Source organism: Chionomys nivalis, chromosome 1 (assembly GCF_950005125.1).
Source record: "Chionomys nivalis chromosome 1, mChiNiv1.1, whole genome shotgun sequence".
In the NCBI taxonomy this organism is placed as follows: domain Eukaryota; kingdom Metazoa; phylum Chordata; class Mammalia; order Rodentia; family Cricetidae; genus Chionomys; species Chionomys nivalis.
In genome coordinates, this window is record NC_080086.1 from 36,617,057 (window position 1) to 36,630,531 (window position 13,475).

Sequence of the window (13,475 nt, forward strand, 5' to 3'; positions counted from 1 at the left end):
CAGTCTGTCCTGCAAGATGGTCTGATGAGTGGGAATCACGTGAGATCGTGTTTAGGTGACTAATTCCCCTCTGGCTAGCACCAGACTTCAGCCGCTTTCATTCTCACAGACTAAGGTTCCTGGGGAAATTTCCATGTGTTGTTTCTGTAGTCTGATAAGCCGAAGGGAGGCACACATGTGCCCCTTTAGAATATCTCCATCCTTGCCAGGCCTCAGGACCAGGAGTACTGATTTGTAACACAGGTCAGGAGGTCACTGACTTCCCAGACAGCAGGTTCCCTTGCTGTGTCACAGCACTTGTCACCCTAGGACCTCCGCGCCTGTCTTTCTGGGTCTTTCCAAAAATATTCTGGAATTTTCCAAAAAATACTCTTTGCTGTGGACTGACATCCATTAGCAAAGGAGCTGGTATACGTGGTAAAAATGCCTGTGCTGGCTTGGCTTCGAACCCCTCCCTCGCCGTGTGAATGAAGTTACCCAACCCCTCTGTTCTGTTCCTCCGGGGAAATGGTGGATTGTGGTGAGGATGATATGTGTTTGTGAGTGGCAGGTGCCTGCCCAATGCCCGGTGTGTGGTTGGCATGTGGAGGACCTGCTGTGTTTACTCATCAGGGAATCGCCCTGCTGAGAGGACGCCACTGGAAGCAAATCAGAAGCTAGAAAACCATCAGACGATAGAACTGGGTAGGAAGTGGGTGTTCCCCAAAACCTACCAGGTAGCTAGAGGCAAAGCCAGGTGGCCACAGCTCTAAAGATACTCCATCAAAAGGCCCGAATCAGAAAACCAGAACCAACCACCACACCCCCTGCGCTGGATTTGGGAAAGGCCTGGTATCCAAAGGATCAGCTTCACACCCAGGCTCTTCTAGCCTGGATCCTTCCCTGGTCCAGGTGAAACCTGAGAAGGGACCGGGCAGAAGTCCATTGTCTTTGTTAGCTTCTGTTGCTATGATGACACACCATGACCAGAAGCAACTTGGGAAGGAAAAGGTTTATTTCATCTTATACTTCCACATAACAGTCCATCACTGAGGGAAGTCGGGACAGGAAGCTGGAGGCAGGAACTGATGCAGAGGCCATGGAGGGATGCTGCTTACTGGCTTACCCACTCATGATTTACTCATCTTGCTTTCTTATAGCACCCAGGACCACCAGCCCAAAGGTGGCCCCACCCACTGTACACTGGGTCTTCCCAAAATCAATCATTTAGAAGATGCACTACATACGTGCCTATAGGCCAACCTTATGGAGGCATTTTTCCAATTGAAAGTCCCTCTTTCCAAGCCTGGTTTGGTGGCACATGCTTTTAAATCTAGCCCTCAGGTGGCGCACGCCTTTAATCCCAGCACTTGGGAGGCAGAGGCAGGCGGATCTCTGTGAGTTCGAGACCAGCCTGGTCTACAAGAGCTAGTTCCAGGACAGGCTCCAAAACCACAGAGAAACCCTGTCTCGAAAAAACTAAAAAAAAAAAAAAAAAAAAAAAAAAAAATCTAGCCCTCAGGAGACAGAAGCAAATGGATCTCTGAGTTCAAGGCCAGCATGGTCTACAGAGAGAGTTTCAGAACAGCCAGGGCTACACAGAGAAACCTTGTCTCCAAATATATATGTGTGTATATATATATACACACACACACACACACACACACACACAAGAGAAGTTTCTCTTCCCAAATGACTGTCTACACATGTCAAGTAAAACTAGCTAGTACATTCATCTACCCTGCAAGCTAAGCTTGGAGCTCCAAACTGAAGGACAGCCTGAAGCATGCAAGAGAAAATGGCAGGAAAGATACAGTATCTTTCCACTGGTGCTGGGATAAGATTTTAACCAGCGACACAGGGCTCTGGCCAGGGCATGACTCCTACATGCTGTTTAACACTCCATGTGAGAAACTGTTTTTGTGTTCTTGGTGTCTCTGGAAGCCTGTATGTGCTTTGACAGTGAGCAGCAATTAAGTCCCCTCTGATCCACTGGAATAGACTTCTGAGAAATACTAGGTGGAGGTGGGATGAGTGACTTCATTGGTAAATAGCTATGTTATCAGTGGGGTGAAGGAGAGGGAGGGAGGGAAAGAGGAAGAGAGTGATGCTGTGGGCACATGGATGGATGGTTGCGAGTGGACAGAGAGGGATATGTGGATTTGGATGGATGAGTGGATGAGTGGGGGGTGAATGTATGGATATGGTGAGCGGATGGATGGACTGTTGGATAGATGGATATATTTTGCAGATGGATGGATGGATGGATGGATGGATGGATGGATGGATGGATGGACATGGGTCACTCTAAATGCATAGGTGATTGACTTGATGTGAGTGGTTAGGTAGGTAGATAGATGGATGTGAGTAAAAGATGGATAAAGATGGATGATGGATGGATGGATGGATGGATGGATGGATGGATGGATGGATGGATGGATTGGGTGGGTAGATGGATGCATGGTTGGATAGATAGATGGATGAGGTGTGAATGTCAAAGAATGAATGGATGGATGAGCATGGGGGAGTGGATAGACGGACCTAGGTAGGTAGATGGCTACACTGGCCAGTATGAATGAGAATGAGTTAGTAGGAATCTCTATCCCCATACCTTTTTCCATGGCAACGAGAGGTAAACATTGACCCCAGATCCAGACCATGGCAGCACCAGCACTCAATTGCTAACTTCAGATTGCTGAGTTGTTCTCTTCCCAAACCATCCTTGGCTACAAAAGCTGCAATCAGTGATCCAGAGACCTCTTGATTTGCTAGTACCTTTTATTCTTTAGAAGCAAAACGCACAGAGCGGAGGTGTTGCTCAGTTGGTAGCATGCTCACCTAGCACTCACAAAGCCCTGTATTCAATCCTTAGTCCTGCATAAACCACATGTGATGGCTCATACATGTAGTCCCAGCACAGAAGGTGGTAAGACAAGGATCGAAAGTTTAAGGTGGCTCCTGGGCACCACATAGCAGAGGGTCCCAGGGAATTCCAGAGGAGCTCTCAAGGGGCAGAGGGCAATGGCATTCTAGTCAGGTATAACCCCACGGAGACTCACAAACATAGAGATGCTCAACTCAGTGTGGAAACATGGGCATGAGAGATGAAGCTTGGGGTTTAGGCCACAGATGAGCCTCAGTCCTCAGGAGACCCCCCAAAGCACAGATGGAGCGCCCTGCAAGGGCTGAGGAGGCAGAGAGACTGGGGAAAGCCCGGCGGGCCAGCCTCAAGCCTAAGTACTATCCCTTCAGAGAATGGCGCTTTTCTTACCACTCCTACTGTGCTTGGTAATGAACTAGACTTGACCTCCAAAGAAAGGGGGTGAGTCATCCTTTTTGTTACAAATTGCTTCCCTGCCTCAGAAATCCTACCGCAAGCTTTTTGTGCTCACGCCTTTGCCTTTGTAGTTTCCAGCTCTTTGAATCTCAAGACTTCTGGCTTCTTGTCACCCTGCCCTTCTCAGAGAAACAGCCAAGTGTTCCAATGGAAGCGGCTCTCTGCCTACCTGGGAAGGCATGCTCTTCCGCCCACACTCACTCTTGCCTGGCGGAAGCTGCTGAGCAGACGCGGGCTCTTGAAGCAGGCAGACCTGGTACTTAACATTTGAACATTAAGTGGAGGATAGCTGTGTGTGGATCTGAAGCCACGTGAGAGCCCACAGAGGACATGTTTCTGAAAACATGAACTATCGAGAGAGAATAAATGTCCTTGGAGCTGGACCTGGACCAGAAGGAATAAGGCCCTGAGAAGGTAGTTTCTAAACAGACAAGCCCAGATGTGTCTTGTTAGAAGCTCTGGAGTCTCAGGGTGTCCTCATCTAAGGTGACTGCAGGGTCAGCTGGCCAGGGAGCCTGAGTAATGCCCGAATGGTGGAATCTGATTGTAGCCCTGTGAGTCACTGGGCCAGGCTGTGATGGGAGGACAAGGGGGGGAAACGGCTGTGGGAAGTAGAGATGCCCTCGAATCAGGTCCTGGCTTCAAACCCAGGGTCCAGTCTAGCTCCAGTGAGTCTCAGTGGCTCCTAGTCAGACGACACCCTGTAGCTACACTCTGGCCAAGATAGGAAAAGAGAGGAATGTGGAAGAAGCCAGAAGGGACTTTGCAGGCGTGAAGGAGATTGTGGCTTAGGGTGGGTAAGATGACAGGAGCCGCCATGCTAAACTCAGTGGTAATCCTGGTTTTCATCTTTTACAAACAGGATCTCTGGGGAAGGATGTCTAGAGTTAGAGACCCCATCCGGGGATTCTAGTTCTATTAATAGCAGCATCCCAACCTGTGGTCTACACTTTACCTGCACACCCTCACACCAGGACACACTATGTTCACACCAGCACACACCCTCACACCAGCACACACCCTCACACCAGCACACACCCTCACACCTCACACCAGGATACACCCTCACACCAGAACACACCCTTATACCAACACACACTCCATGTTGCTACACATTACATGTAACATAGAATACCATAACATGTAACAGATCATATGCATACTTCACAGCACAGCACACACAGCAAACACCATACAATACCCAACCTCATATAACACATCACAAAGAATAGCATGCATAGAATGTATTTCATATACCCTACCAGAGCACATGGTACAATGTACCATCCATACACATGTCACACACCATCACCCATCATATACATACATCACACACACAATCTGTTGCATATACATACTATATACCACATTACACACATGCTAACTATTTGTATATACCACTCCTCACAGTCACAGCATATACCGTACACACATACCATATGCCATCAAAACACGATACACTACATACATGGCAGGTCTCAGTCCATATGAGCAGTACACACATATGAGCCGTCCATAAACAGCACAAGGAGCTTGGGAATTTTGCTTCCTGTGTCAAGGGATTCCTGTGTCCTAGACACACACCCATCCTCCTGCTCCCCAGCCTCTCAGAAAGATCTCACGGCTCACTAGTGTGGCTCACTGCATGACTTGATCACCTTGCTCTCTTCAAGAAACCTAGTTCCTGAGAAACTCTTGGGGATGCATACCCTTAAGTGACAATTGTGGGGGACAAATTCTGCCAAAATTCACTCCCTCTGGTGTCCTACTGGCAGCAGGCCACACAGAAGATTTATCAATCAACTGATAGAGTCTCCGTGCTGGAGGCAGGCAGAGATGAGCCTGTTGTGACAGACTCCCTCTCTGCAGTATTCCAGAGAGAGACAGGAGCCACCAGCAGTTGCTGAGTGCAGATCCAGGGACAGGTCCTGGCGCAGCTGCATGGGAGCAAGGCCACCTCTCCTGGGGCCTCAGGGCACACAGCTGTAAAATGGGAACAGCGGCCCCACCTGCTGGGAGCCGTGAGAATGCAGCCTGAGGGCCATGTGAGCTTCAATGGGAAGCAAAGTCCACTCGAGAAATGACCACGTCTGGTGACTAATCCAGTCATGGGGGGCGGGGGGGAGCTTTCATTGCCAATGTCCGTCCTTGAGAATCGTGTTTAGTCCCAGAAAGTCAGTCCTGTGGACAATCACCAAATCACACTTTATCAGCCTTGGGTCTGTAACGGACTTCCAAGAGAAACCAGCTTCGAACAAGGGATAGGTCATTTTGGTTGGTTTCAGTCTGTGATCAGTGGGACCTTTGCTTCTGGGCTGTGGTGAGGCCATGTATCGTGGTGGATGCATGTGGCAGAGCCATCCAGTCACCATGGTGCCAGAAAGCCAAAGAGGAGGAGACCAGAGTCCTGGGGGAGGGACACTCGGCGACTCTAAGACCTCCTACTCTGCCCCTCCTTTCAAAGACTCTGCCACCTCCTAATGGTGTCCATTTCTAAGACATTTTGACCCTTAGAGGATATTTAATACTCAAATCAGTGGTTAGAATGGAGTTTGTTTGGGTGGGTTCCTTCATGTACCACGAAATATGACCATTTTGCCATCTTGACCCTTTCAACCATCTTTAAACACATGGGTTAGGAGGAGGATGTGCATTCCCACAGCTGTGACCCAGCCATACACTTGTCATCTTACAAAACTGAACCTCTAGTTACATTACTACCAACTTCTCAGGCCCTTCCCTGAGCTCCTGGCAGCACCCCTCAGCCCTCCATCTCTGAGTTGATACTTCTTGAGATCAGACCATTTGTGTCTGGTTTATTTCTCTTAGAACAATGTCCTCAGCTTCCCCCCTGTAGGAGCAGACGCAGGATGCCTTTCCTCTTTAAGACTCAGCCGTATTCCATAGTGTATAGACCACGTTGTGTTTCCATTCGTCCGTCCCTCGCTTCCACAGCTTAGTTGCCGTGAGCGTGAGTGCTCTATGGTTTCCTTGAGTCCTTGTGGTCATTATTTGTACCTTACTGTGTGACAGTTTCTCTGCATTAAGTGTTGCAGGGGCTCCCCGTGTTCCACAGTGTCTGCATCATCTTACATTCCTACCAACAGCGTCCAAGGGTCCTGGGCACTCCGCGTTCTAACAGGCACTTGTTATTTCTTTTGTTATTTAATAGTAGCATCGTAATGGGTGTGAGGTGATGTATGCTGGGTATTTAGTTTTAATTTTATATATGTGTGGGTGTGTGGGTGTGATGTGTGTAAGTATAGCCCGCACATGCCATGACATATGTGTGGAGTTCAGAGGGCAGCTTTGTGGAGTCATCTCTCGCCTTCAACACTGTGGCCTCCAGGACTTGAACTCAGGTCTTTAGGCTTGGCAGCAAGAACCTTTACCCACTGAGCCATCTCACCAGTCCTTAATCCCATTTTTCCTAACTGTATATTGTTGGTAGTGCTTCAAGTATTCATATATTGATTCCACTGCATTCACACCCCAGCACCAAAAGACAGAGCATCAGTTGGCCCAGCTACAATGGGCCCATGGTTACACCCTGCACTACTGGGGGCTTAATACCCAAGCAAGGGTGGGGAGCTCTGGGATGAATTCAGGATGCTTGCAGCAGCCTCAGGCCTAGCTTCAGCAGCTGTGCAGCAAGATCAGCTTATTTCTACCCTTCCCCTGGAGATGGGGGAGGGGAGGGGAGGCCCCACCCTCTAAGCAGGCATACCCCCAGCCTCAGAACAGAAGCCCCATAGAGAAGATGCCTTCTGCAGCTGGAACACAGGCAAAACCTCTGAGTTTGTCAGGATGTAAAAAAGTCAAGAACAAAGAGGGAAGGGCAACCAACCGCTTCTTAGTAGCGCACGTAGGCGATTTCAGAGCTCAAGTTCAGAGAAACAAATTGAATTACGGAGGAGGCAGCTCTGCCATTTGCAACACTGGATTGTTTGAAATCCTCTTAGAGGAAAATTAAAATATTTCACAGAGGGTAATAAAAAGCCGGGTGCTTGGCAGGCCTGACTGCTTGGCTCTCTGGGGCAGGTAAGTAATTAGGTATTTTTATTTAAGGCCTCTGTGTCATCATTTTCTTTCATTAGCAGAGGGGTGGAGGGCTATTGTGGAAAACACATAAAACTGAAACTACCAGAAAGTTAGTTATAAAATTAGTTTTTAAAGTACAATAAAACAGAGTATTTAGTGAGCCAAAAGTGAGGTTTTAGAATTTATTTTCTCAAAAAAAAAAAAAATTGATGGGAAGTTGTCACTGATTCAGTGTGACGTGGCGTGGGGTACCGTCCAAGACACTTAGTGCTGAGTCTCAGGTTAGCCAGGCTGAGGGAGCCAAGAGATGTTCTGAATCTCAGATCACCTGCTAAGGAGCCTTCCACTCAATCCCACTTCGCCATCCCTCACCACTTTCTACTGATGTGAAAGCGGTTGATGTTTTTCCCTCTGTTCCAATCCCTACATTCCATAGATGAGGAAACTGTGGGCATGTTTGCAATCTTCTTTCATCCCTGGCATCCATGGGTCTTGGGGCCACTGCCTATCCATGTCTATATCCCCACATGCTCTAGTCTGCTTCCCGGGCCTGAGCCAGGGCTTCAGGGATGGAGGGTAAGCCGGAGGCATGCCCCATCAATGATGAAGGGCTCATGCCTGCCCTGAGCCACTGGTACAGGCTGACGTCTTTTTCGTAATTAAGTTTATTGTGTTTTATTTCTGTGCCTGTGTGGGTGGCTTGTATACGTGTCTGTGTGGGTGTATATGTACATATGTATGCAGGTGCCTACAGAGGCCAGCAGAGGATATCAGCTCCCCTAGAGCCGGTGTTATAGACATTTGTGAGCTACCCAGGATGGGCTCGGGGATCTGAGCTCCAGCCTCATGATTGAAGAGCAGGCACTCGTTACTGCTGAGCTCGTCTCCCCAGCCCCGAAGCTGGTGTCCTGAATCAGCCTCTTTGCCCCAGATGCTTTCTCGGGCAGTATCACAGAGGGTGAGGATGGAGATTCAGATAGCCCCTTCTGCAAGGCTCATCTGAGACCCAGGCCATGTCACTTCTGAGGTGGAGGGAGCACAGATGTGATCATTGCTATTTGTTCCTCTTCAAAACCTCTCCAGGCCTACGGTTATCTCCAGCAGCCATTTACTGTTCGAAGAACACGCCACCCAAGTAGCTACACCGTAATTTTCAGAGAGATGAGTGGGTGTGTGTCTGGGGGCGGGGGTGCGGGAGGGAGTATGAGCACTTGCAGAACTGCGTTCCCAAAAGTCACTTGTGCACTTGTCCCAAGCCTACCCTGCTGCTCATGCACAGCATCCTGTACTGACCTTACTATCCCTACATCTTTCCCAGCCAACTGGTCCATCTTGAGCCATCAGCAAAACAGTAGGTAAGCACCTACTATGCGCTGGGTTCATGTTTGGCCTGGGAACTTGGAGGGAATTAGAAAGCAAGAGATGGACCCACACAGGAGATATTTGAGCGTGACCTTAAGGAAGAGAAGGATTTTGCCCACCAGCAAAGGGAAAGGGATTCTGCAGGAACAGGACAAGAGATGCTCCCGGAGGACCAGCAGATGATGAAGGGTGTGTCAAAGGAGCAGGGGGAGAGAAGAGAAAGAGAGAAGAACCAGGAGGAAGGATGAGTCGATTGTGCTTGTTTGTAGAGTGCCATTTGCAGAGTTTAGAAGGAACACACTGGAGTGGTGCGCACAAGCCAGCTTCACAAATGGACTGGGGAGTGACTGGGTGACAGCAGGGGGTCAGCCTCCTGATAGGACGCTTTCAACAGGCCAGACAGAGCTACGTGCCCACACAGACATCGGGGTAGACTTATTGGAGAGAAAAGAGAGAGAGAGAGAGAGAGAGAGAGAGAGAGAGAGAGAGCGCAGGGGTGTGGATGTGCGTGTGAGTGTGTTTATGTGTGTATCAGCTAGAGGTCAATATGAGATATCTTCCTCAATCACTCTCCAAATTATTATTTTTTTATTTATTGAGACTGGCTGTCCTGGAATTTACAGAAATAAACCTGCTTCTGCTTCCTGAATTCTGGGATTAAAGGTGTGTGCCACCATCCCAAGCTCCACCTTATTTTTTGAGACAGTCTTTCACAGAAGCTGGGTTCACCTATTTTGCTATTGGGCCAGCGAGCTCCAGAGATCCTGCCATCTCTGCCTCCCCAGCACTGGGGTTACAAGCACACACAGCCACTCCCAGGTTTTCATGTGGGCACTGGGAGTCCGAACTCCGGGCCTTGTGCTTGTGTGCAGGCACTATATGGCTAAGCCATCTCTCCAGCCCCATTTGGGCAATTTTTTTAATGTGACAGAAATAGCTATTCTGTATGTTCTAACCTAAGTCAAAACCAGGATGATAATCCATGCACACTGTGGACATGCTACTCAAAGGCATGAGATACACAGGATACCCGGTTTCAAGGGGCTTATGCTGAGTGAAAAAGCCAGTCTCCATCAATGACATCCTGTAAGATTTCATGTATGTACCATGCTTGACGTGACTGACACGGGCTGGGGATGTAGCTCAATGGAAAAGCACATGGGAAATCTCTTGCTTAGCATGTCCAAGGATCTGAGTTTGATCTCCAGTGTGCACCGAAAGGAAAGGAGACATGAAACGAGCAGAGGGGAAGAAACTGGTGACCAGAGACAGGGAGAGAGCAAGCTGCGGCCATCAGGGAGTGATACGGGGATGCATGATAAACTGTTCTGTTTAGACATCGTGATGCTTCCAGGAATCAATTCCATACCTTGAGAAAGAACCAAATACGTGTGGATGCATGTGGGGTCTGAATGAGATTGCTTTGACTGTGTCTGCATCCCTGCCTTGTTGTGATATTGTTGCTATGGTGATATGGGAGGCTAACACTGGAGGGAGCTGGGAGGAAAGTGTCAAGGACCTCCTGGGTTAGTTTTTTGGGGTTTTTTTTTTGTTGTTGTTGTTGTTTGTTTTTTGATTTTTGATTTTTCAAGACAGGGTTTCTCCGTATTTTTGGTTCCTGTCCTGGAACTAGCTCTTGTAGACCAGGCTGGCCTCAAACTCACGGAGATCCGCCTGCCTCTGCCTCCCGAGTGCTGGGATTAAAGGCGTGCGCCACCACCGCCCGGCTCCTGGGTTAGTTTTTATCAACGGTTATCTTAAAATGTCAGAGCACACACCCAGGGATGATTAAAAACAAATTGAAGACTGAGAGCTCTTCCGGGTCAGATAGTGGGTTCTGCGGTGAGAAGAAATATACAGAGGAGTTCAACTTCAACCCACATGTTTTACTTTTTAAAAAAAGAAAAATCTAGCCTGACATGGTGACACACTTATAATCCAGCTCTTGGGAGCTAGAGGCAAGAAGATCAGGAGTTTTAGAACATGTTTGGCTGTGTAGCCGGTTCAAATTCAGCCTGAGCTGCATGAGACAGGCCCTGTCTTAACACAAGCAAACATGGAAATAATCTGAAGCAGTCTGTTTCTTTATCTTTATCTTTCATGTTGGAAATTGTGTTGTTTTTGTTTTTTGTTACTGTGGCACAAGCTAGAATCATCTAGGTAGAGGAACCTCAACTGCGAAAATGCCTCCATGAGATCAACCTGTAGACAATATTTCGGGGCATACTCTTGACTGATGACTAATGTGACAGAAGCCCAGGCCACTGTGGGAGGCGTCATCCCTAGGCAAACGGTCTTGAGTTGTGTAATAAAGCAGGCTGAGCAAGACATGAGGTGCAAGCCGGTAAACAATGTCCCTCCGTGGCTGCTGCTTCAGTTCCTGCCTTAAGTTCCTGCCCTGACTTCCCTTAATGAAGGACTGTGGGATCATGATGAGGACATGGGAGCTGAAATACACCATTTCCTCCCCCAAGCTGTTTTCAGTCATAGCGTTTATCACAATAGAAAACAAACTAGCATAGAAATCGTTCATAATTTTTAAAAAAGCAAATTCTGCTTGATGACCTGCCCCAGAATCAAGACTAGCCTAGAGTGCCTCAGAGACCAGAGTGTCTGTCTCAGAGGCCTAGAGTGTCTGTCTCAGAGGCTTAGAGTGTCTGTCTCAGAGGCCTAGAGTGTCTGTCTCAGAGGCCTAGAGTGTCTGTCTCAGAGACCTAGAGTGTCTCAGAGGCCTAGAGTGTCTGTCTCAGAGACCTAGAGTGTCTCAGAGGCCCACATCCTAGCCACCAGTGGCCCTGACTGCTGGAGGCTCAGCCATGCAGCAACATCAGGGTCAAAATGATAGCCAGTGCCAGGATTCCTCTGTGGCAAGTCCTGCCCTGCACAAGCCACACCACTTCTCTCCACAGCCCCCGGAAAAGGAGGGTGCCCTGCCCCGGCAGGTGGGCAACAAGACTGAATGTGGCCTGCTGGGCTTCGTGCTGGACTTGAAGCAGGACTACGAGCCGGTGCGCAGCCAGATGCCAGAAGAGAAGCTGTATAAGGTGTACACCTTCAACTCCGTGCGCAAGTCCATGAGCACCGTCATCAAGATGCCCGACGAGAGCTTCCGCATGTACAGCAAGGGTGCCTCCGAGATCGTGCTCAAAAAGTAAGCCACCCAGCACGGCTGGGGATGTCTGGGTCACACATCCCTATGTAAGACAAACCTAAGCAAGTTAGTTTCCCTCTGCACCTCAGTTTTCCCATTTGTCCTTCAGTCAAGCCCAGAGATTCTCAACCCTGACTTGTAAGTGTATTAGAATCACCTTTAATCCCTGCACTCAGGAGTCAGGCAGGAGAATCTACCTGACTAGCCTAGTCTATACCGAGACCCTCTCTCAAATAAAAAACAAAAAGAATGTAAGGGAAGAAAGGAAGGGAAGGAAGAAAGACAATCCATTGATTCCTGTCTTACCCCAGACACCTCTGACTAGTGTTGACTGAGATTTCTGTCCCACCCAGTCTTGTAGTCATTCAGTCCCAAAGAAACACACAAAGGTCTATATTAATTATAAATTGATTGGCCTATTAGCTCAGGCTTCTTATTAACTCTTATAACTTATATTAGCCCATAATTTTTGTCTGTGTTAGCTTGGTACCTTTTTCAGCAAGGTAGTCACATCTTGCTTGCTCTGAGACTGGCTTCCTCTGTGTCTGGATGATGACTGTAGACTGAGCTTTCCTAGTCCCAGAATTATTCTGTTCTCATTGCCGCGCCTCTGCTTCCTGCCTGGTCATCCTGCCTATACTTCCTGCCTGGCTACTAGCCAATCAGCATTTTATTAAAATACAATTGTCAGGGTGCAGACCATTGTCCTACAGCACTTCCCCCTTTTTTTAAAAAAAAAAAAAGAACTCTGAATCAAATCTCCTTTGGTTAGCTTTTCTCCTGACCATTATATATAACAACTTGTAACCAACGTTCTAAAGAAAGGCAAACATCAATAATCCATTTTTTTGGGAATGTAGGCTACTTCCTGCTGATTGAGGGTGCTGATAATCTTATGGGGACCTAAAAAAACTTTTGAATTATGGTCACATCCTGAATGGAGTATTCTGTGAGGCTTGATCATCTCTTGAATGTGTTCTGGATGTAGAACTCAGACATTTGGGCCATCTGCTCCTATCAGAGATTTCTCAGGGGTCTTCCTTAATCAAACCTGATTTTTCTTAGCCCAGAATGAATCCACAGCATCTCATTTCCTGTGGAAACAAAAGCAAAACCTCTTTTCCAAAGTAACATACCTTTTGACTTAAATCTTGAAGTCAAGGCATTTTCAAAATATATACGTTGGGTTAATCCAGCAGTATTTATAATCAAATGTCTTTTAGCAGCTTTTGTTCTTTCCTCAACCATCAAACAATTTAAAGACAACACAATAACATACAGTATCCAGACTCTCTGTGTATTTTCCATATTTATGTGGTTTTATTTTAAACTCTATTTCTTTTATTTTTATTTTTAATTTTTGGCTTTTTGTGACAGGGTTTCTCTGTGTATCTTTGGATGTCCTGGAACTCACTCTGTAGACCAGGCTGTCCTTGAATTCACAGAGATCTGCCTGCCTCTGCCTCCCAAGTGCTGGGATTAAAAGTGTGCACCACCACACCTTGAATTCACAGAGATCCACCTGCCTCTGCCTCACAAGTATTGGGATTAAAGGTGTGTGCCACTGCATCTAACTGCTCTCTTTCTTTCTTTCTTTCTTTCTTT

At 47.7% G+C, this 13,475-nt stretch overlaps 1 protein-coding gene across 8 annotated transcripts in view; it reads left to right on the forward strand.

Moving 5' to 3' along the window:
- Atp2b2 (ATPase plasma membrane Ca2+ transporting 2) overlaps positions 1–13,475 on the forward strand; it is a 327,316-nt gene that overhangs the window by 280,597 nt on the left and 33,244 nt on the right. For all 8 annotated transcript variants that reach the window (XM_057792733.1, XM_057792742.1, XM_057792682.1 and 5 more), the window contains one exon: positions 11,629–11,870. In XM_057792733.1, coding sequence (XP_057648716.1) covers positions 11,629–11,870 — 242 coding nt within the window. The remainder of the gene's footprint in view (positions 1–11,628; positions 11,871–13,475) is intronic.